We start from the raw sequence: 24,936 nt of genomic DNA, 5'->3' as shown, positions 1-24,936 counted from the left end.
ATGGCCTTACGCAGAATTTTTTCCGGGGGGAGGGGGGGTGGGGGGAGCAGGACGCGCGTAAACTTTCTCATAAAAATCTTGAGAAAGCGAAGCGACCAAGCTTGTCATTTGAGCTTGGTCGCGTCGCTGTCTCGCTTTCAAGATTTTTTTGAGAAACTTTACGCGCGTCCTAGCTGCCCCCCCCCCCCCCGGTAAAAATTCTGTGTAAGGCCATGATGATAATGTGATAAAAATAATGAAAATGAAAAGTACATATAAATCAATGTGCCATATGCTCTTTTGAGCATGGCCGTTCACAGAATTTCTTTCGGGGGGTGGGGGCAGACGCGTGTAAACGTTCTCAAGTTGAAAGCGAGACAGCGAAGCGACAAAGCTTGTCATTTGGGCTTGGTCCCGTGGCTGTCTCGCTTTCAAGATTTTTTTGAGAAAGTTAACGCGCGTCATGCTCCGGCCCCGGCCCCCCTGGAAAAAATTATGCGTAAGGCCATGTTGATAATGAGATAAAAATAATGAAAATGAAAGTATACATAAATCAATGTGCCAGGCTCTTTAGAGCATGGCCGTATACATGCAGAATTTCTTTCGGAGGAGGGGGGGGGAGCAGACGCGTAAACGTTCTCAAGTTGAAAGCGACACAGCGAAGCGACCAAGCTTGTCATTTGGGCACTTTTCGGAGTTTTAAAAGTGAAATACGAAGGCTTTCGTGCACACTTTTGGTGAATTTTGTGATAATTTTCAATAGAAAAATAAGTTTTTAAAAATTTAGGGGTCATCATGCCCCCGTATTGTCATTGCGAGCATTTTGGGGCCAGGGTGAAATCGCCCCAAACGCCTCAAACAGACACTCCAAAATGTATTTGAAGTGCATTATTAGAACTGAAACTTATCTTTACACCAGGAAAAATTAACTTAACAAAAAAAAAAAGCAACAAGAAATATTTATAAAAAGTAGAAGGGCCTGTACAAGTACACTGATATTTCACTCTCTCAGCTCATATGCACTTGATCGACTTCCATCGAGGATTCGGGCTAAATTCCGCCCGCCACTTCCGGGGACCAACCAACGTAGTATTTCGATGAAGAGCACTCCGTCGATTCACCGGTTGTCCCTACCGTACACGCGCGCCTATGGGAATTGTGAACTGTAGGAAAAATCGTATAAAATTACACTTTTTGATATTTCTACGAAGACGAAGTTATATAGAAAATGAAGAATATTACAATCAGACCATATCCCTAGAAAATTGCTTCAAGAAATGTCATTATGAAGAGGAAATGGACAAAAATTTGTGAAGAAAAATCACGAAAAAGGAAATCGCATCATGAATATTCATATCATGGGCGGTCCCACATTTGCATGTTATAGCGAGTTTTCCATTATTTAATAAATAATGGCATTATTTAATAAATAATGGCATTATTTAATAAATAATGGTTATTTGTATATAAATAATGATTATTTGTATATAATGGCAAACTGTAAAAATTGTTTATAAATAATGATTATTTATAAATAATGGGATATTGAAACAAAATTATTATTTATAAATAATGAAGTAGATATTTCATTATTTAACAAATAATCTTTATTTATAAATAATGGAAAACTCGAACATTAAATAATGATTATTTATAAATAATGAGAATAATGGTGCACTCGAAAAAATTATTTATAAATAATGAAGTAGACGTTTTCATTATTTAACAAATAATCATTATTTATAAATAATGGAAAACTCAACAAATTATTTATAAATAATGAAAAACAAATAATCATTATTTATAAATAATGAAAAACAAATAATCATTATTTGTAAATAATGAAAAACAAATAATCATTATTTATAAATAATGAAAAACAAATAATCATTATTTATAAATAATGAAAAACAAATAATCATTATTTATAAATAATGAAAAACAAATAATCATTATTTGTAAATAATGAAAAACAAATAATCATTATTTATAAATAATGAAAAACAAATAATCATTATTTATAAATAATGAAAAACAAATAATCATTATTTATAAATAATGGAATGTCGAACTATTATTATTTACAAATAATGAAGTATTACTTGGAATTATATATAAATAATTAGAAATGATATTTTATATGATAGTAGTTATTTACAAATAAAATGTAAATTATATATAAATAATAGTTATTATTTAATAAATAATGATTATATAACAAATAATTGTTCTATATAATATTGGTACATTCGGCGCCTCATAAAAATCTGGTCCCGATGCCGCTATTATGCGGATAATAGCAGCATCAAAATAATGCGGATAATGTATTTTAAAGACGACTCGGCGATTTAAAATGATTTATTAGTCGGTGAACAATGCCAGGTCATGAAGGTATTTGTAATTTGGAATGGCGCGGTTGACGAGGTGATACGTCACAATGGAGCGCCAGCCTGTTTGGTTTATGCGCACAATGATAATAATTTGTACTGGGCGCAAGGAGCGCGCATGTTTTGGCGCGCGCGCCTAGGTGTGAAGGCGCGAAAAATCCTTCATTTTAGTCTTGGCTTTCAACGGAGATGAACGTACAAAATATTCGCTTGTAATTTTTCTTACGACCTTGCATTTTTGAAGACGTCGTAATCTACAAAGAACAACGAAATCTACAAGAATTTTTTGTTGAAACCATCATCGATAGGGACTCACAACAATTTCGCTTATGAAGCTGAAAATGCAGTCCGAATTACTTGATGATGGATTGATGCTCTATTTCTTGCCTGGCCTAACATTAACAATTATAACTCGTCTGCTTTGACTTTGAACCAAGTTTAATACGACGGGGAGCGACCGTATCGATTACAGCAGTCAGCAGATCGGCTGGGCCCTAACTTTGAGCTGTTTGGTTTCAGCAACGATGGGAACGAATGATGAGAATGTGACTCAAGCTGCTAGGTGGAATTCAGTTCATTCGGCTTTTCATAAGCCTGGAATTTTTATTGAGTCTGAGAGTCTTGTCGTTAACGAGCAGGATTTGGGACTGGCAACAGCCAACCCAGCCAACAAAACATTTGAGCACGGGCCCTGGCACAAGGTTAGAGACTAGGCCTAGGCCTACATTGGCAACGAAATCATGCATAAGTTAGACATTGTCGGCGACGCCATGATACAGTCGACTATGATTCATCATGATCACCCAATGATATGACTATGAGTATTGAATGTTTGTCGGAAGTCAGAGGTCCTACTCCGGAGGCTGAGTCCGAGCTCTCGAGTCTGCTTGTGGGAGGTGAGGCGACGGTCTGGATTGGCAGACGGAACGGGGAACGGGGTACTCGTGGTCGGTACCACTACCAGACAATTCACAAGTTCCAGTCTCTACAAGACCTAGCCTATCCGGTGAGTACGAAGCAGGAAATAGATCTAGGCTAGACTCAGTCTAGATTTAGGTCTATGGTTTAGTGTCAAATAGTATAGGCCTAGTAGGTCTAGGCCTAACGCTAAGCCTATTGATGTAGTGCTAACTTAGAGTAGAAGTTAGGCTTAAATGAATCGTAGAAGAGGCCTGCTTTGTAACGAGCAGGTAGGCCTGTCTAGGCCTGGCTTTAGATTTCGAACAAAATCATGTTCTTATTGGTCAGGAGTTAATAGGCTCTGAGTCCTTTTCATTTCAATTTCATGGCCCGTCAACCCCCCCCCCGGTTTTCACGTTAGAACGCGAAGATCCTATTACCAACCATAGGCCAGGTATAAGACTAGTTAAGGTAGTCAGGCAAACATGGTTCGATGGGGGGGGGGGGCTATTTGGCTTGTTAACACAATTGGGGTTTAGATTTGAATGTAGGTCATATGTCAAGCCATAATAAGACATAGCTTGGACTTGGCCTGGAATTAATTTTAAATTTGGTCCAAGCGGTTTATACGATCATGATGGAAAAGGGAGGGGTTATCGTCATAATTCAAACACGGGCCTAGGCCTGTTCCTACTTGACGACTTGTTTTAGTGTCTGAACTAGGTCACTAGGTGTGTCATGGTGATTTTTAAAATGAGTTCAACAATTTTATTAACGTTAATTACCGTATCGTATTAGGTGTAGGCCCTAGTTCATGGCTGTGATTAATATGGATGTAAATACATTTTCACAGCCGGTGGTTTGGAAATTGGGGTTAGTCTCCTCAGTATATGCCTACATTGAGGTTCTAAAACTTCGGCCAGAATCGATGTATATTTACGATGGAAAATCAAAAAAAAAAAAAAAAAAAATGAAGTCTATAGAGGCCGATATGAAATTGGTTCTAGCATTACAGCTTATTCTAGGCCTAGTGATGGGCTAGGCTAAAATGTATTTAAGACCATGATTAATTTTAAGCCGCCGTTTTTGGCAAAAATGGTGAGAATAGCAGAGGGTCTACTAGTGATTGGCAAAAAAGTTCGAATTTTTTCGGTACTGATAAATAACTGAGTGAGAAATGTCACTTTGTCTTTGTTATAAATTTACAAGTAGTCTACTACTAGAACAGGTACTCGGACTACAATTTAATGGTGACACCACAGAGGAAATTAGGCTAGGTCCAACGTTAGATCTACTTTAATACAGTAGACGCGGTTTTACATGTCTGTTTTGGGGATAAATCAGCTGGTTCAGTTAGGCCTATAAAAGTAGTATTTGACCTCTGTGACTTTTTCTGGATATTGGCCAGCATGAGCTGTGTTCTCGGTCTAAAAATTATGTGGATAGACCGGTAGTGGAAGAGCTTATACTAGATATGCATACGTCTACTCAGTTTTTAAATGAACATCTACAGACTGCGACGGGCATGATATTATTGTTGAATCAGTCACTTGAAAAGTAGCGGATGTGGCTTAGCATTATGACATGTGATTGTATGGATTTCTTACAGTCTTTTAAAGGAAAATAACTAGAGTTGATAGTATTGAAAATAATACTATTTATTGCTGATGTTGATGATACAGTGTGATAATGATTATACATTAAATATAAATACCTCCACCTTGCAACAAGGAGTTCTGTTTATACATTTACGCCTTGAAAGGGGTTGGTTTTTTGGAATTCACTTTGCATGAATTGAATGCCGATGCTTGCTGGAAATGTGAGCTTCACGTTTCGAGGAAACATGGTACACGTAAAAGTAGACTTACCATGCACATAATAGTCGGATGTAATTTCGAACTAGCTTGGAATCCCCAAATTAGTTTAGATTGAAGTCAAGGGGTTCAACGAGCAGTTTGTTATAATATTATAGGCCTCCTAATAAGAAACCTTTATGTAATAGGAGTCGTTTATGTGCGATGATTTTGTGTGGATTTTATTTTGTGTAAAAGAAATAGAAATGCTTAGGCCCTATTGGAATTGAATTTAATTACTGGTTGTTATATAGCGCTTTATATCAACCTCGAAGTCGAACTGCTCAAAGCGCTTCACAATTGAACCTAGTTACACCTCATGGTTCAAGGTATGTATCAAATAGGCCTATTTGGCTGGTCAATGATTTGAACTGAGATAATATCGATAATATCATTTTAAAAAGAATGATAATTATTATAGATTTGGTATAAATGATCAAGGCGGCAAATAAAATAATAAATAATGAGGAGTTAATTCCTGGAAGGCATTGAGTGTAAATGGGCATGTGTGGGAAAGTCTGAAATCTTGTAGATGCACCATGCTGTCATTCCCCCTTTGCTTTCGGGGGACACAATACGGATGCCTTTAATGCAATAAGCCATGTAGGTAAACTGGCCAATCAAACGAAATTTACCGATTGCACAATCAGGAACCAGGTTACAAAAGTACATCTTCTTTTTTGGAATTGTACAGCGTGTGAAATATTTTGTTGGTGGCCCGTTGAGTATGAAAATGTTTCCAATGGGCTGGATGCAATAATTTGGCTCGATTATTTCTGCAGTGATATAGAGGTAAACTGAATACTGAAATAATAATGATAATATATTTCAAAATAATAACAGTTATAGTCATTTGGAACAGATTATTTGAAGCTTAATCTGGTTTTGAAATATTGTCTAAGTTGCGACACGAACATGTATGCAGATGATATTGCATCGCTGGTTGGGGTTGTACTGTAGGGAATTGGAAAATTAAAGTTAAAAAATGAAACATAAGGAGCAGGACTACTGATTATTCCGTGAAGGCGGTTTTCAGATGTTTCGGGAAGCTGCTCCTTTCGTGTTAAGCTCATAATTGAGTGATAAATTGAAAGGGAAAGCAGAGGGACAAACCCGTTTTGGTACGAGATACAGATTTAGGTGTTCTGCCCAGGCTTTTTTCTTGTTTTCTTTTGCAGAGTCGGCTCTTTGGATAAAATGGATTCAAGCTGACTACTGCGAGGCAAGGTAGGCTGGCAGGAATGTTTGATGACAATTGGACCTACTATCAGGACTATAGTATGACCTAGAACGCTCCAAGTCTGGCTGCAAAGAGTTTCCCTTTGGTTGGATCTAGTTCCTGACCAGATAGCCTAGAGTCCATGGTAATGGATGTCAATTTTGGCGTTAATACGCTCTTGTAATAAATAGAAATGAACTGGGTATAGCCTGAGAACTATGCTGCCGGAAATTACCGTAATTGGAGCAGTGGTCAACGTCTTCATCTAAATAATTTACCGACAGGTGTGGATTTATAATACGTAGTCCAAGGAATAGAGGTTTTCTTCAGTAAAAAAAACTGGTGAACAAACATCTTAGCCTTCAAGGAACAGTATTGCAGCAGGGAAAACAATTTCATGTTTGAAACATCATGATACAGTGGGCTATCTTGAATAATGAGTCCATGATATGAGGATGAGTTCATTATGATTTCATTTTCAGACTTTTTATTAGGTCCTCCACATTGTTCACTTGGAAGGGATTGGAACTTGAACATATGAAGAAAGCCCTTTGCCTCTTTGTGCTTTTGCCAACAAGAATGTAACATATTGTTCAGGACAAATATATATATATATATATGGATGTATAAATGTATAAGGCACTTCAAATTTTATTCATTATCCTTTGAAGGACTACTCGTCGGATGTTATTTTATTTTTGAAATAAACAATTATTTCATGGATGTGGTGAAGATGATAAGACAAAAAGTCAGTCATGTTTTACGTCGATATGTGAATACATAATCGAAAAATGAAACATCCCCGGTAAAATTCCAGTTTATGTTCACTGGTTCTTAGTTTGGCTGCATGAGGAGTGTAGCTCTAACGGAGTAGTCCTGATCGGGAAGGTTTCATGTTCAAATTGGTTTTAGTGCCTTCAATTATCATGGTTATACTCTATTGGTTATATGGGGTTATTCTGTGGATGTTACTCTAGTTTTCAGTTTCAGTTTTTATTTTATCTCATTTCCAACAGAACAGTATTCAAAATCCATTATAACTCAGGAATGGTATGATGTGTGTTTGTTGGCATTAAGAGTGAGGTGACTAACTAAATGCTGTGGTTGGATTTTAATTGATCGATTGTCCACAATTGAATCATATGGGTGCATGGAGTTAAGTCATGCACTGTTATAATTATATGGCAAATGGGACAACATGAAAGTGGCAGTACCTCAGTGCGGCATGCATTGTTGGTTTAGCTATGTTGGGATGCTAGTATGTGTTAACTATATGGTCAAACTGATGGCTTTCGGCCATCTAATTGGTTTTAGTGCCTTCAGTTATCATGGTTATACTCCATTGGTAATATGGGGTTATTCTGTGGATGTTACTCAAGTTTTCAGTTTCAGATTTTATCTTATCTCATTTCCAACAGAACAGTATATAAAATCCATAAAAAATACTAATAATGAAAAAATGAATAAAATAAAATTACAACTCAGAATGGTATGATATGTACCGTATTTGTTGGAATTAAGTGTGAAGTGACTAGCTAAATGCCGTGTTTGGTTTTTATCGATCGATTGTCCACAATTGAATTATTTGTGTGCATAGGGTTAAATTATGCACTGTTATACATGTATGGCAAATGGGACAACAAGACAGAGGCAGTACCTCAGTGCGGCATGCATTGCTAGTTTAGCAATGTTGGGATGCCAGTATTTGTTAATTATATGGTCAAGCTGAAGGCGTTCAGCCACCATTGATAACTTATCAAAATTAGTGATGCAATGAATTTCAATTTTGAAGATTGCAATAGATTTGTATCAAAATCATGATACTTCAAATGGCATATTATCTTGTCTTCCTTCATATGTTTTGTTTAGTTTTGCGCATGGTAATCAGATTTTAATTGTGAATGAAGTTCTGACACGGTTATGTTTTAATGTATTTCTATTGGGAGATTTTTCCAACAGCTGAATACATTGAAGTGTTTTTCATGCTCTCATTATACTTGAGATGGATATTTGTTCATATGCTTGAATTGAATTTTTCTATCTGGTTTTGGAATGCAATAAGTGAAATATTCAGGTGCAAAGTATTTGTCATTTCATGCTGGTTTAAAACGGGCTGGTATGTTGGTCAAGAATATAAAACAGGTATACTGCATATAAAATGATCACTCTTATATCAGCCAGAATAGCTAGAGGCAAAGAATGCCAGCCTTCAGGTAACTGTGTCATGTAAGACAGCGACGTCAAGGCTGTACAAAGAATTTATACAAAGATGATATATTTTAAATTCATTTAAAATTATTGGAGGGCTTGGAGGCCTACTTGACTACATATGCATGATAACTGATTTAGCTTGGCCAGCTAATGCAAAACTAGACTGAATTATGAACGAAGGCTTAAAAAATGAATGAAGTGTTTGGCGGCCGATCATATATATAAAATATATTCTCGTTTGGCGGTAATTTGTCAAATTATGCCGCCTAAACACTGTTGTCATAAGATATATTGGCATGGCATATGTTCTTTAATCCACAATGGTCACTTTTGCAAGGTGTTTAAAGCAGTGAATTATATTTTCGCCTCTAGTTATTAGATTTTCCACTTTGATGCCATGTACGTTGATTAATATTTCATATTGAATCGGGTCCTCATTCGGTACCTAGACGAAGGGGATTTATTTATAACTTTACATAGTACTTTAAGAACGCAATTGTAGATTTGAATGTAAGGGTGTCACGCTCGAACTTTCAGTTTAGGCCTCACCTGATCTCATAGGCGGGGAGGCTGGTATTCTGTATACATTTATATTTTATGTAAGGGTGTCACGCTCGAACTTTCAGTTTAGGCCTCACCTGATCTCATAGGCGGGGAGGCTGGTATTCTGTATACATTTATATTTTTCGTGAAATTTAGGCCTCACCCAATTTCTCATGCGGGAAGGCTGGTATATATATATGTATATTATATGATATAAGTATGACATCTGTAATCCACCGATTTGCCGGTAGCTCATAAATGTAGTTCATAGCTGTGCTGGTATTCCTGTCCGGCTAGCAGAGAACCAGTGGGAAAGCAGCCGCGAAATTTAACGTTGAATTTTCTGGGAGGGGGGCCTTCTAGCCGGGGGTTTAACCCCCCTTCGGGGAGCTAATTCGAGGCTATCGGTTGGTTTCAGATATACATGAATGTAAGTCTCTAATCAGAGGTATTCATATCCATGTTTTATACTTATGTGATTGTGACACCAATTTCGGGAAGCGTTCATCTCTATTGAATAAAGCCACGACATAATCGCATATTATTTTGTTTTGTCATTTTGTTTGCCGAGAATAATGTATTTTAAAGACGACTCGGCGATTTAAAATGATTTATTAGTCGGTGAACAATGCCAGGTCATGAAGGTATTTGTAATTTGGAATGGCGCGGTTGACGAGGTGATACGTCACAATGGAGCGCCAGCCTGTTTGGTTTATGCGCACAATGATAATAATTTGTACTGGGCGCAAGGAGCGCGCATGTTTTGGCGCGCGCGCCTAGGTGTGAAGGCGCGAAAAATCCTTCATTTTAGTCTTGGCTTTCAACGGAGATGAACGTACAAAATATTCGCTTGTAATTTTCCCACCTCCTCCCCAACAACCACCCATGTAAACGGTACGTTTGGGTCAAACGATGTTGGAATATTGTTTAAACACATGCGTTGGAGAAGGTCGAGAATGAAGATACGCTATACGTATCATTCAGAGTTGATTTGTGTTTTATTGGAATGTACAGCTCGTTCAGAATGGAATAACGGGATGTAGAGCTGTCGATAATGGGCATTTGAATTAGTTTACTTACATTAATATAATATTGATTTATATAACGAAACACGAATTCAAATCCGGAGGCAGTTTGCCTGGTCGCACACCAAAACAATACAAAGATCGTCGTGCATTTAGAAATGTGGGCCGTAAGGGAATTTTATCCTTCTGATCTATTTTGGACTGTGGTCAGGTGGGTTTTCGCCCTTACCCGTTTTTGTGGCTGGGTGTTCGTTATATATTGGTAATTCACATGAATTGTATTGTCTTATTATTGACATGGCATATGTTCTTTAATCCACAATGGTCACTTTTGCAAGGTGTTTAAAGCAGTGAATTATATTTTCGCCTCTAGTTATTAGATTTTCCACTTTGATGCCATGTACGTTGATTAATATTTCATATTGAATCGGGTCCTCATTCGGTACCTAGACGAAGGGGATTTATTTATAACTTTACATAGTACTTTAAGAACGCAATTGTAGATTTGAATGTAAGGGTGTCACGCTCGAACTTTCAGTTTAGGCCTCACCTGATCTCATAGGCGGGGAGGCTGGTATTCTGTATACATTTATATTTTATGTAAGGGTGTCACGCTCGAACTTTCAGTTTAGGCCTCACCTGATCTCATAGGCGGGGAGGCTGGTATTCTGTATACATTTATATTTTTCGTGAAATTTAGGCCTCACCCAATTTCTCATGCGGGAAGGCTGGTATATATATATGTATATTATATGATATAAGTATGACATCTGTAATCCACCGATTTGCCGGTAGCTCATAAATGTAGTTCATAGCTGTGCTGGTATTCCTGTCCGGCTAGCAGAGAACCAGTGGGAAAGCAGCCGCGAAATTTAACGTTGAATTTTCTGGGAGGGGGGCCTTCTAGCCGGGGGTTTAACCCCCCTTCGGGGAGCTAATTCGAGGCTATCGGTTGGTTTCAGATATACATGAATGTAAGTCTCTAATCAGAGGTATTCATATCCATGTTTTATACTTATGTGATTGTGACACCAATTTCGGGAAGCGTTCATCTCTATTGAATAAAGCCACGACATAATCGCATATTATTTTGTTTTGTCATTTTGTTTGCCGAGAATAACTCTGGTCCTCCTCCGATTTTACGACCAAATTATGCTGCTATTAGCCGCATAATTGGGTTTATGAAAGGGGTAAAATAAAACACTTCTATTGTGTTAGAATGAGAGTCGTTGCGCGTATAACTTGATATAGATCGCATTATAAATTTGATTTGTGAGAAATTGACTAAAATGATCTTGCAGAAGTAGTAGCAGTATAGTATATCTCTACCATCCTTGTCAAACAGCCACAAAAACGAGCCATAAAATGGCGTATGCGAAAAGTGACAGAAGGCGCGAACAATGAAATCCACTCATTCTATCAAAAGGGGGAAATCACCTTTGCAATAACTTGGTCTGATTGAGAAGCTCCCCATATATCATGAAGGGCATGATATAATTTGAAACATGATTTTTTTTTTTATGAAATAAAGAAGGAGTATGAAATGATGTTGATGTACTTATCGCGCAAAAGAAATCACCTTCATTTCTTTTAGAAAAGGAAACTAGGCCTACCAAATGTATGTAGATGGAAAATATATCTGGGTTAAAAAAACATGTAAGGATACATCATAATCCCTGAGAGTTAACAACTTACTCATTTTAGCAGTTCGACTCCGTGATGGTGGAAATCAGATCAGGTGCAGGCATAGATGATGCAGCTATAGCTGCAATAATTTTTTTACCTCATGGCTCCCCACATAAATTTACCCGAAACATAGGCGCCACTTAACACGGCCTGTTATAGGTCGTCATCGACGTGTGGGGATGGGTGAGTGTGTGCGTTGGGGTTGAGTGGGTGAGGCATGTGTGTGGCGTGCGCGTGTAATTTTATGTTTTATGCGGTTTTGTGTGTCTAGATTGTGTTCTATGACACCTAAGTACATCCTTGTCATTTGAATTGTTTAACATCGATCATTCAGTGCATTTTGCAATGACGTCATTCATCGTGCAATTTGGATCCATACGATTGTGTCCATTGCACGCGCGCACCGAGACAGCAGGCACCACAAGTAAAACCACTCGTGTTTGCAACGCGCGTGTTGTATGTAATGACGCGACATCAACAGACCGAGCTCGCACTGCATGAGCATATTTTGCATCGAAATTCATAAATTTTATATGAAAAAAAAAATACATTTGTAGGTGTCACTAAATAATGAATGTTCTTTTCATTCGTGCAATGGACAGAATACTTCATTCGGTGAAAGATGGCATGAATGATCTATTTAACTCGGCTACGCCTCGTTGAATGGATCATTTCATCTTTCACCTCATGAAGTATTCTGTCCATTGCACTCATAAAAATTCATTATGTGTATAATATTTCATGCTTAAGGACGTTCCTCAGTTATGATTGTGCGCATCCCTATCTGTACACATTTTACGCCATGCGCGTTGAAGTCATGATAAGTGAACATGAGTAATCAGCTGCAGGTATCAGCTGATTTTTCAAGTCATCTGCACTCTAACAGAAATCTATAGACTAACTTTTTTAATGCCTCTCTCTCTTCAGAATACTTTACTCTGCAGTGATGCGAAGTATGACGACTATGGCTTCGAGTTTGATTAAATGGGATAGTGGTGTAGCATTGTCCTTTATGTAGATACGAGCTTATTGACACGTTTTTTGTGTCGTTAAAAGCACATTTGCTCCATCAAAAGTGCTGATAGTTTGAAAGCAAGCACATGAATCCCTTATTTTTAATGTTCACACCTATGTATTATACCTTCCTCTACAACCATGAAAAATTTGGTGAAAATGGGTTTTAAATATAGTGCATCATTTATTGTATTTCTTAAATCTGTTTGATAAATTTCTAATTTTTTAGATGTTTTTGTCGTCCTTCATACCTTATTATCAAAACTGAAGGTGCTGCTACACTTTAAAGAGCAAATGATAGCAATATGAGAGAATTATCTTAAGTATATAAATTCTGAACTGCAATCTAAAATTTGTTGAAATTTACATGGATTTTGACTGAGTAATAGAGGTTTAAACTCAACGCTGTTATCTCGTGGGGTATATATATATATATATATATATATATATATATATATATACAATGTTATCTTTATTGCATATTTCTCGAGCCCTTTCAATGGGGGTAATTCAAAGCCCGATAGCACAAATCAAGCACATGAACCCGTAATAATTTTGAAGTTAGTAAAGTATCTCTGTGCCAAATTTGGTGAAAAGGACATGGATTTCATTTTGTGGAACGTCCTTAAGTAGTAATAAACTGAGCGTGTTGTGGCGTGTGTTAAAGAATAAATGCTCCGTATTTTATTGTCTAAATCAGATATCTGATGCAAATGATGGATCTTTTCAACGACAGTGCGACACGTTTGCGTGATCACCTAGTCCCCCTTGCTGACGGCAAAACTCTAATTAGAATGTTAGATCATTTCAACAATGTCACCTTGGATGTTATTGCTAAGGTAGCACTCCGCTCTTTTCACCCCCTCTTCCTTTTCCACAAACCTCTCTTATTGCAACACTTGTTGATCCTACTTTTTTTTATTCAAATATCTTTTATCGTATTATCACAATCGTTAACTTGGCACATTTGAATTATTGGCAGTGTATAAGCTTGATGATTATAAATGAATATATGTATATATGTATATATGTGTGTGTATATATGTATATATATATATACATATACATATATATATATATATATATATATATATATAGCAAAATACAAGGTGAATAAAACAACCGTAGATATATATATATATATATATATAAAGCATTGAACACTTTGCACAATCATCGGCATCTACACATCTAAGGATACATATATATATATATGTATGATTTTCAATAGGCATATTGTTTATCATGGGGTAAAGCGAATGAAGGAAAAAAAATGACGAAAAAGAATTGTTGTTAAAAATACCAAACAAATAAAAAAAATCAGGGTGGAAGTTTTAGGAAAATTCATCAAAGATTGAAAAAAATTATTTAATAGAATTTGAAGTTTTTTTGATTTGTGATGTCTCATATGTCATGTAATATAAAATGAACAAATTTTCATATTTCAATGGTTCATGGTGACTTTAATTGTTTTTCTTTCAGGAGAGGGTGTATAAGGAACTGCAATGAAAACCATTTTATTCATTTTTTTTTTTTTTTTTGGGGGGGGGTGACATTTCACTGATTTTAATCGCACAATAAATGGGAAGCTACTTGCATACGACGTATTTTTTAAATATTTGACGAATTTTTATCAATTTTTTTCTCAATATTTTTAATTACTGTCCCTGCTATTATTACAATAAACTTTTTGTCAAGGTGAACTTCCCCTTTAATTCAGGGCACTCCGCTATGAACATGATGAACTGCCATCCAAACCGGTGATCTATTACGTTCCTTCTCAAATTTATGTACCACTCAGGTCGGATTTAACATGGATACAAACGCAGTGGAGACACCCGATTGTCCATTCCCATCGGCTGTGTCACTCGCTCTTGAAGCGATGGATGTTATATTTAAAAACCCACTGATCATGGTTGGTAATAAATTTCACCATTTTATTCATTTTGTAGTATTTTTATATGAAGCGTGTTTATTTGTTATTTATACCTTGGTCACGTTTGCTCTACGGCGGCCGTACGGCGAGTCGAAAACAGCCGTTTTATTAATTTTTATTCAAACCACCTATATGAAGTTGGTACAAAAAATGTTAAAACGACTGTTTTCGACTCGCCGTACGGCCGCCGTAGAGCAAATGTGACCAAGGTATTACGTTTACTTCATTTTTTTAAAGAGAATCTAGACCTCTCAGAAGAACATCCTAGTTGTCTCGCCTGCGTACCAGAGCGAGACGATAGGCGCCGCTTTTCAGACGGCGACAGCGGCGGCGGCGTCGTCAACATTGAAATCTTTTGAAGGTTAAATTTTTGAAATGTCATAACTTAGAAAGTATATGGACCTAGTTCACGAAACTTGGACATGAGGGTAATCAAGTATCTCTGAAAATCCTGTTCAAGTTTAAGTCACATGACTAAGGTCAAAGGTCATTTAGGGTCAACGAACTTAGATCACGTTGGGAATCAATATCGAAATCTTAACCAAGGTTCACTTTTTGAAATGTCATCATAACTTAGAAAGTATATAGACCTAGTTTATGAAACTTGGGCATTAGGGTAATCAAGTATCTCTAAAAATCCTGTTCAAGTTTAAGTCACATGACTAAGGTCAAAGGTCATTTAGGGTCAACGAACTTTGGTAATGTTGGGGGTATTTGTTGGATTGTCACCATAACTTAGAAAGTTTATGGATATAGTTCATGAAATATAGACATCAGAGTAATCAAGTATGAATGATTTTTTTGCACACGTCTTAGGTCACATGATCATGGTCAAAGGCCATAATGGGTCAATTGATATAGTATTTTATTGTCATATGAATGTTTTCTTTTGTGAATAATTATTCAATAGCTGTTTTCAAAGCCAACACTGCTGCTATATCAAATCGCATAATGCCGGCGAGACTACCAGAGGCGTTCCACTTGTTTTAACTTAAGGAGGGCCTATACCTATCTAAATACAGATAACTACTAAATGGTACTAATAATAACAAAAAAATATATTCCTTTATGGGACAAGTCGAATTTGTTTTAGAAATGGATGGGCATTGTCATTTCCTCTTGGTTCTTTTTTTTTTCAGAGATAAAAATCTCTGAACGAGAGTGGGTACAGATTCACTCCTAGGTTTATGAGCCAAACCTTTCTGACATAGGTGTGCCTAACCTTTGACTGATTCTAATCTTCTGAGTGGCTTTATTAAACGGCCCATCATGGTTCGTCTTGGCATACTTATTGTCCCAGTGCAGGTATTTCCCCAATTGTAATCTTTATATCCATTTACTGTTTATTGAAACTTTATTTTTTAGGTGGATGCTCGCAGCAAGGCTCGTGATTATCGCCGCTCGGTGCGCAACGCCATTAAACTGGTACGAAGATATGGCCAGGAATGCATTGAAAAGAGAAGAGAGGCAAAGAAGAGGGGCGAAGAGTTGCCTAAGGACATCCTGACATGTATTCTGAAATTGGAAGATGATCTTGGGAATGGTCGGAATATTGAAATTGCAGAACTGCTCGACGAGCTTGGAACGTTTTTTGTGGCAGGTTAGCTTTAAGCCTTCCCCTCAAATTATTTTTCTTTACATTTTTTCCTGAAATTCCGTCTCTAGAAGTTGATAAGTGCATATAATCAAGACTGAATTCCCCCCTCAATCTGGGTGATCCAATTCATTATCTCGTACTAGCAGATTTGATGCACTAGATCAAAAAATAAATGTCATTATATTACCAACCCATGCAGAAGACCAGAAGAATCACTTTATGTTTACCGCGTTCAAAAATACCAAAAGTTACATTAATGTATATCAAAGAGTGAAAAAAGCACCGTTCTTTCTAAAATAATAATAGTAATAATTATTATTATTACTATTCTTATCATCATTTCTTTTATCTGTGTTGTTGCTGTAGATGCTGTTACCAAAATAATCATCATGTGTATGGTTGATATTTGTTTAATTATTTTTCACAATTCAAGGTCAAGAAACAACGAGCAATCTTCTCGCATTTACCATACTTGAGCTCGGGAGACATGAAGGAGTGGCTAAGAGGTTAAACATCTGCTTTTATTTTTTTCGTATTTGAAACATGCGTGTGCCTAATTGTCAATCTGTAATTTCAGTGGTTTACTCGAATGTCTTAGAAATGAAATTCTAATTTGTTTGGGTGTAAAAAAGAAACATGACTTTTTTAAAAGATCTGATGCTGTTCTTTTATTATATCATGCAAATCTGGTCTATTATCTTTCAAGTATTGATAAATGGTCATCATCAAATGTGACTCAAACATCTGAGAGAAAATCGGCAGATTATCATACGTTGACGTTATCTAGTAGAAAGTCCTTATATTCGTGCACTCAGTTCTGTTCCATTATAATGGAATTTTGAAATGATGGACATAATCATGTTTTATTTTCAGTTGAATTGACATTGCCCTTTTGATTTATCCTATTATTTTTCTTTGGCTTGAAACAGGTTAAAAGAAGAAGTTGATGAAGTCATTGGGAATAAACCAGTTATTGAGTACTCAGACCTCCCCAAATTGGAATATATGTCTCGGGTATGTAACGGTATCATTCACGCAGGCTAGGCCTTCAATGGGTTTAATCCAGGGCACTGGGAACGATTTTTACAAGGGGTGCTAGTGTTAATTTGACAAGCAAAGGAAAAAACATTTACTACAAAATGAACGTCATTTGGGTCCCAAGAAATTTGACAAGCAAAAAAAAAGGGGGGTATACAAAGTGAAGGTCATTTTGGTCCGGAGACATTTGACAAGCAAAGCATAACAAAAAAGGAGTGGGTGAGGTTTAACCACAAAATAAGGTAATTTGAGTTCCATTTCTTCATTTTGTCACTCCTGCAAGAATTCCAGGGTGCTGCCTATGGAGAATAATACACACAGCGCCCCCAGGAAATTCTTGGGGGTGCTTCAGAACACCAGCACCAACGCGCTTTCCAGGGCCATGGTTCAATCTCATCTCAGCGTTCTTACAACACACTTTCATGCTTGATTTAGGGACTTGTGCTTGATATGCAATTGAGCACACTTTCTCTTCAACGCCTCGTAAGACTCCAATCTGAATAACCTCATGGGGCCAGTCTAATGGCTTCTTCATGATATGTGTGTCGTATCAACTTTATATCCTCTTTGTTTTGTTGTGACACCATCAGTGTGCTTCATTAATCCCTCGTTTCCAGTGTAGCGCGATCCGTTACGAACTCCAAGATGTGTCCTTCGTAACTGATCACGAAAATGTTTTTTTTTCATGATCAATGCGATTGCCATAACTGATCTGATACGATCCGATACGATTATTCCACGAGTAAGGCTACTCTTTTAATCGTGGTGCGAATCGTAACAGGGGAGTTAGGTGTACACTGTCCTTCTTCCAATTGATGCTTTACTAAAGAATGAGATTACAAGCTTGATTGAACTCTGCCTTTTTTTTTCCACTTCAGCTAATGTACAAATAAGTGTAGTTCGATAAAAATGAAGAAAACTCGAGATGATATTTCGTTTCGATAGCGTCCATGGCGCGGCTGCCATATCCGTTAGGCGCATATCTTCTATTACAATACAACTATTCAATATATATTTTTTTATCTTTATTTTTTTTACCGAATATCGTGCACGTAACAGTTAAATGTCTATGGTAAATTCAGCAAACATAATTTGAATACTTTTAAAGTGTGATGCATTGAAATTGTTGAAATGATCTGAATGACTTGTCCTGTACGTGGGAAATGCTCGAATAAAGTACTTACAAAATAAGATAATTTGATTCCATTTGTAGGTCATTAAAGAAACACTGCGCCTTAACCCTCCAGTTACTGGAACAATGCGGGCTCTAGCTTGTGACGTAAATAGTTGTGGTTATGTCATTCCAAAAGGATCACCTACAGTTGTAAGTATATATCTAGAAGAAATCAATTTTCGGCGTATTTGTTTTTGTTCATGTACCCTTAGACAGGAATGCGCGAAAAATGTACCGGTGAAGTAGATATACTCTGACAAAATGCCTTTAAAGATATTGTTAGTTGAATACATAATCCAGATTTAAAAAAAATGGAAGGACATTTGCGAAAAATTGTTCTCGAGCTAATGAGACAAATAGCAACTAGCACATTTTTTTTCTCGAATGACCTTCCCATTTTCATCAGGATGAGCACTAACACTTTCGGACATGTTCGCATGAAGATGTGTAACGTTTGCTGACATATCATAATGTAATATTTAAATTATATAAAAAAAGAAAGACATAGCATAGAATAGGTTACTAAAATAGTACGTCACTGATCAAATTTGGAAATCGTTTGTTAACATCCGCTTCGACACACTATTATTTTATTATTTGCGCCACAGACAAATGCCAATGATTATGAACACTTTGTGTCCCTTCAGTGTATGTTGTGAAAAGAATATTAAAAAAGGAATATACGTTCATGTCAGTGAATATGAAACCACCTTCATAGTTTATCTAAAATATTACTGTTCTTTTTTCTTTCTATTTCATCCAGACTTAAGACGTAGACATTCTCAAACTTGTCTTTAACGACCCGAAAGATCTAGTATTCTGAGTCAAATATAACCACTTTAGTTTAAGGTTTGTGAAGCATTTCAAATGATACCAGCAGATTTGTGTTCTAGTTTGGTGACTTTGGAACTGTATTTCTTTCACTAATGTAGTTCAGTACTTACCTGACGTCACGAATGGAAGAATATTTTGACGACCCTCTCCTTTTCAACCCCGATAGATTTATTCCAAGTGATGAACTGTGAGTATTGTCCGTCATGTCATCTTTAGGATCTTGGGGGTGGGGGGCCGGGGGTGGCCAGAGCCATAAAGTAGAACACAACTGAACCACTTGGGTGAGGAAAAGTCAATACCACACTCAACGGAATAATGAGCCAATTTGGTCCAGAAGTTTCCGATGTTTTCATATTTTCATCAATATTTTCAATAAGACTTGAAATATAAAGACTTGAAATATTTTCACATTGAAGATAAAGTAGACACAGCGCTATAATTCGTTGAATGCCAGTGCACTTCTATACGCAGATTATATTGAATACACAGTCTTCTTTACGATAAACTGAGCAGTCTATTGAAACTGTGAATTTAATTAGCAAACAAATATTCCCAAATATTCTTATCACTTCTTGCTTTTACACATTATGAAAAGTTTTAATTCTTGTGAATTGCCTATTCTAACCAATCTTATGCAGATTACCTTAAAATTGGTAAAATGTTTAGAGATGAATGTCTTACACTCGCTGTGATACGGGACGGACATTATTAGTGTAATTGGTGCAATCATATATATTTTGTTTTTAATTCATGTTGAATTGTATAGTAGATAGATAAAATTGTATAACTTGAAATGTCAGTGACATTTGAATATTCCAATATTCCACATACATTTACTGCTACAGTGTCACATTGGACATTCATATTAATTACTCGTAAAAACCGGAAGATATCCACCCTCTTCCAATTCATGCTTTAAAACGATAAAAAGACGTCGATTAAAAATTCACATGGGGAAAATACCACATTGGGAAATATCATCACGTCACCATCTTCACCATTGTCATTCTTATTTGTATTGAAGACAAAATCACACTCAGATTTTTTTTTTTTATGTATACTTGCAGTCCACGACACCTCTTTGCCTACTTTCCTTTCTCTATTGGTCAACGGAATTGTATCGGACAGCAATTAGCTCTGGTAGGATATATTTCACTGATTTGTTTTCTGCTTATTGTCCGTTTATTGAACCGTCTATTCTTACATTGTACAAAACAATTTGGCTACTTATATCTTGATAAATTTAACGAAGAAAACTTCGAAGTGCCCATTTGTTGCAATGCGTCATGAGAGGTTACTTCTGCTACTGCCTCTGACGCTGCTTGCTGCTGCTACTACCACCACCTCATAGGTGTGAGAAATTATACACGTGCATCCGCTTTGACAACTCTTTTTTTTTTCTCATTTAATATGTTGTGGAAAAAATAGGGATAGAGAATAATGGTAGCCTTAGCTTAAATCGAAGTCCCCCAGACTTTTCCTTCCTTTATATAACCTGATAAGAAGTCTTCTTTAGCTGTCTGAATATTTAACAAGAAGAAATTACTGTACAGCATTTAAAAATCTATTCGATGATCACATTGACAAATACATCTAATAAAGATGCTTTCTCAAATTGTATAAATCTATTACTAGTATTACTCAATATTTATGTCGTTGAAACATAAATGTTTATAGATGTACATACGTAAACCCGATTGTTACCGATAATTTCACAAACCTTCAAAATCATTTGTTGTTGTTCATATTCACTAATATTGTCAACGAATTTAAACTACTAATGACTACTGCTGCTGACACAACAATATGATAATCACTGATTCTCTTCCAACTGGATTTTCTCCAAAATGAAATATTCTGGATTTTCCATTGTACAGATCGAATCAAAAGTGATCCTGGCAAAGCTGCTGCAGAGCTTCGATTTTAGATTGGAACAGTCCCAACGCCACATCATCCTGGCGAATGTCTCCAATAAACCTTTGGACAGATGTATGACTTACATCAGCCTTCGAGACTAAACTCGGCGTTTAGTTTCCTTTACGCAATATCCCAAACCTGGGGGCCGTTTTATAAAGCTGTTCGTAAAAGTTACGAGCGACTTCAAGAACCACTGGTGATCCTTCCTTGTGGTAAATGATATACAGCAAAAAGCTAATTTGCGATGGTTTAGCGCGTGAGAAAGGATCACCAGTCGTTCTTGAAGTCACTCTTAACTTGCGAACAGCTTGGTGTGTGATTCGTGAAGTTGTTCGTAAAGTTACACACTACTTGACGCACGACTGGAACATATTATTATAGGCAAAGTTATATTGGTGCTAAGTCAGCTCTATTATCATCTACCTGAAGAATGGGTCATTAGTCAGTTGTAGAGTCATCGTAACTTACGAACAGCTTTTAACACTCAACAGGCACGTATGAAATGCCATCACTTAGAGAACCTTAAATAGAATAGCATATTTATTTAAAATTCAAAATATTATTCATATATCTCCTAGCCATATCTAAGGAAACGGCAAGATTGAAGCACTGAACATATTGCATACTATTGGTCCATTCTAATGCTCCCTATTACACACCGGATGGCAGTGAAAATAACCGATCATAATTTGGGTTTTTTTTTACAAAAAAATCTGAATAAAATGAATTCTCAAAACTGAAATGAAGCACCGGATGTAGACACTTAAATAAAAGGATGAGGCTTTAATTCAATATACTTCCGAACCCTAGTCATAAATCTCTAATTGACCTTTAATGATCAATTTGATATGGCTACATCCCTGCAATAAATCATTTGGAAACTATGGTGTCGTGGATTGCACTCGATTGCACTTATTCAACTTGACACTGGAATGACCTGTGTGTTATAAATTCACGGAATGGTCGCCAAATTTGAAATCAACTTGTAATTAAATCGATAAACATGCCTTTGTGGCTACCATTTGAGGCCATATCGTGAAATAAACAGTGATCCAGGTGTTGTTTCACAGACAGAGACGGCCTGATGGGAAGAATTATCATTGAATATACTAACAATTGCAGGCAATGATAGCAAATTTCCTCTAGACTATTAGTTAGACTTACAATGTGATTTACAATTCGAATATTTCAAACATGGCTATGGTAATCGGTTACACTTCGTAATTCCGAAGGTTCGTTATTCCGAAGGTTCTTTATTCCGAAGGTTCGTAATTCCGAAACACGTAAATTGCCTATACCTCGATGTTCGTTAATCCGAAAACGTAATAGGGTTCGTTAATCCGAACATTTGTGGCGTTATTCCGAAGGTTCGTTATTCCGAAGGTTCGATAATCCGAAAACGGAATAAGGTTCGTTGTTCCGAAGGTTCGTTAATCCGAAAACAAAATAAGGTTCGTTGTTCCGAAGGTTCGTTAGTCCGAAAACGAAATAAGGTTCGTTAATCATTTCGTTTTCGGACTAACGAACCTTCGGAATTTCGAACCTCATTTCGTTTTCGGATTAACGAACCTTCGGAATTACGAACCTCATTTCGTTTTCGGCCTAACGAACCTTCGGAATTACGAACCTTCGGAATAACGAAGCTTCGGAATTACGAATGTATGCGATGGTAATCAATACATGTCATGTGCGCACATTTCATTTTGACTATTACATGTATTAGGGTTGATTTATTATTATTATTATTATTTGTTTTGGCGTCACCTGTGCCTGGGAAGAGAAAAGCGAACTGAATCACTATGACCCGCAGGTCTCTCCTCCCGATATAACTGATTGGGGGAATGCAGGTGGACCACTACACCGGGGTTTCCCCCTACTCTTATACGAATAGTGCAGTGGGTTCTTAACGTGCAAAGGTGGTTACTCTCCTCTACACGGGGCCTCCATTAACGTCCTATCCGAGGGACGGAGTGTTTTCCATTGTAACATAGCCTGCATCTATGAAACATGGGATTTAATTGCTCTATTCTTGTTTCTTATTCAGATTCGAATGTTTTCAACCTGATTGACTTCTCGAATATCATGTATTAATTCGTCTTTCATAATTACCTAGATTATTGCCCCTCTCTAATGAATTCGAGTTCCCTTGCGCCAACACATCTATGTGTTTTTATTATTGTTTATACGTCTTTTCAGTTCATGTATATGTGGAACACTTTTTAATCGGAACAAGTTTCGTTTGGGCCATCCCTGGTTAGTAATTGTGGAACTTCAATCGCCAATATGTCGTATATTCTTTCCCTAAATCAAACAAATGAATAAACAACTATTTTATTTTTTTTTCTTCATTTTTTCATTCAAATACATCATTATTCTTTCCTAATTCAAATACTGTTCGAGAGAAAATAGATCTTACATGTTTTATATAAATTAATAAATAAATAAGGTAATTATTTTGTTTCATATCTTACTTTTCATTCAATACATCATTATTCTTTCGCAATTCAAATACAGTTCGAGAGAAAATAAATCCAACAAGTTTTATATTATGTGACTTGCATTTAGAAAAAGAGACAAGTGGCGAATGCAATCAGATGGCTTGCCGTAGTTAACGAAATACCTTCATTTTAGTTTTGTGAAACGGCATCTAGGTTTAATCGAAGTTAGTCTAAAATGGATGAAATAACTCATCATTACCAAAGAGGTAGGAACTTTTTTTTTTATCCAAGGATGGCTTGCAATAATTGTGTGTTTAAATGTATTGGTGAGCCAAGTCTACAGTGACGTGAGGGGGGTAGAGCAAGGTTTCATAAGTTATGGAACGAGGACGTAAACTGTAAAGTCTTAGAAATATCTTCATGTATTTTTAAAAACCTTTTTTAATCTTGGCAGTAGGCTTGTATATTTCGACTGAAATATATTCATTGACTCAATATATATATATAAAAAATACACAGTGTCTTATTTCACCCTTCCCTTTCCTTTTATTTCCATTTCATTCTTTTTCTTTCTCCTTTGGCGGTGGAACTCCTTCCCCCTCTTCCATACGCCAGTGACGGCATAGCTAAATCCTTGTTGATCTTAACTATTTTCATAAAGGGCATTCTGCCGCATAGTTCCGATATTTCACTCAATGAATTACTCACGCATATTGGAACAAATCTGAAAATGTACATATTACAAAAAAAAAAAAGCTTATCGGATTATTTGACATTTGAGGCAAATGGAATTCAATTTCAAAACACATTTGTAAAAAAAAAAAGAAACAAAAATGAAGCTATCGAAAGACTTCTTGAAATCGACTCGTACTAAATTTGCTTTTATTCATTTAGTATGTGTTTTCATTGTAATAATTATGTAACTGAAATTCCTCGAAAGAGTATAAGGGGAGGGGGACTCTCTGCAGAATGAACACAATCGTTTTATAATCCTACAGCTTATGATATAATACATAATGAATACGAATATAATCGGATTGTATTGCATGAATAATGCTTATATTTATTTCATTTCATGACATTGATGACATCATCGTACAGCATCGAACATCATATTCAATATTATCAATCAACTAACGATGCTCAGTGAAGTAGAAAACCACGAATGCTTTAGAAGTCACTAAT

At 36.4% G+C, this 24,936-nt stretch overlaps 1 protein-coding gene across 1 annotated transcript in view; it reads left to right on the top strand.

Annotated features, from left to right (window-relative positions):
- Positions 1 to 23,776, top strand: part of LOC135155247 (cholesterol 24-hydroxylase-like) — a 30,366-nt gene extending 6,590 nt beyond the window's left edge. The window contains exons 5-13 of the mRNA XM_064104163.1: positions 13,518 to 13,656; positions 14,619 to 14,732; positions 16,119 to 16,353; positions 16,784 to 16,856; positions 17,280 to 17,364; positions 18,602 to 18,712; positions 19,495 to 19,583; positions 20,464 to 20,536; positions 21,274 to 23,776. Of these exons, the coding sequence (XP_063960233.1) occupies positions 13,518 to 13,656; positions 14,619 to 14,732; positions 16,119 to 16,353; positions 16,784 to 16,856; positions 17,280 to 17,364; positions 18,602 to 18,712; positions 19,495 to 19,583; positions 20,464 to 20,536; positions 21,274 to 21,414 (1,060 nt within the window). The 3' untranslated portion in view covers positions 21,415 to 23,776. The remainder of the gene's footprint in view (positions 1 to 13,517; positions 13,657 to 14,618; positions 14,733 to 16,118; positions 16,354 to 16,783; positions 16,857 to 17,279; positions 17,365 to 18,601; positions 18,713 to 19,494; positions 19,584 to 20,463; positions 20,537 to 21,273) is intronic.
- Positions 23,777 to 24,936: the final 1,160 nt, after the last annotated feature.

Source organism: Lytechinus pictus, chromosome 1 (genome assembly GCF_037042905.1).
Source record: "Lytechinus pictus isolate F3 Inbred chromosome 1, Lp3.0, whole genome shotgun sequence".
Lineage (NCBI taxonomy): Eukaryota > Metazoa > Echinodermata > Echinoidea > Temnopleuroida > Toxopneustidae > Lytechinus > Lytechinus pictus.
Note: the sequence above shows the minus strand (reverse complement) of the source record. Positions and strands in the feature narration are given on the sequence as shown.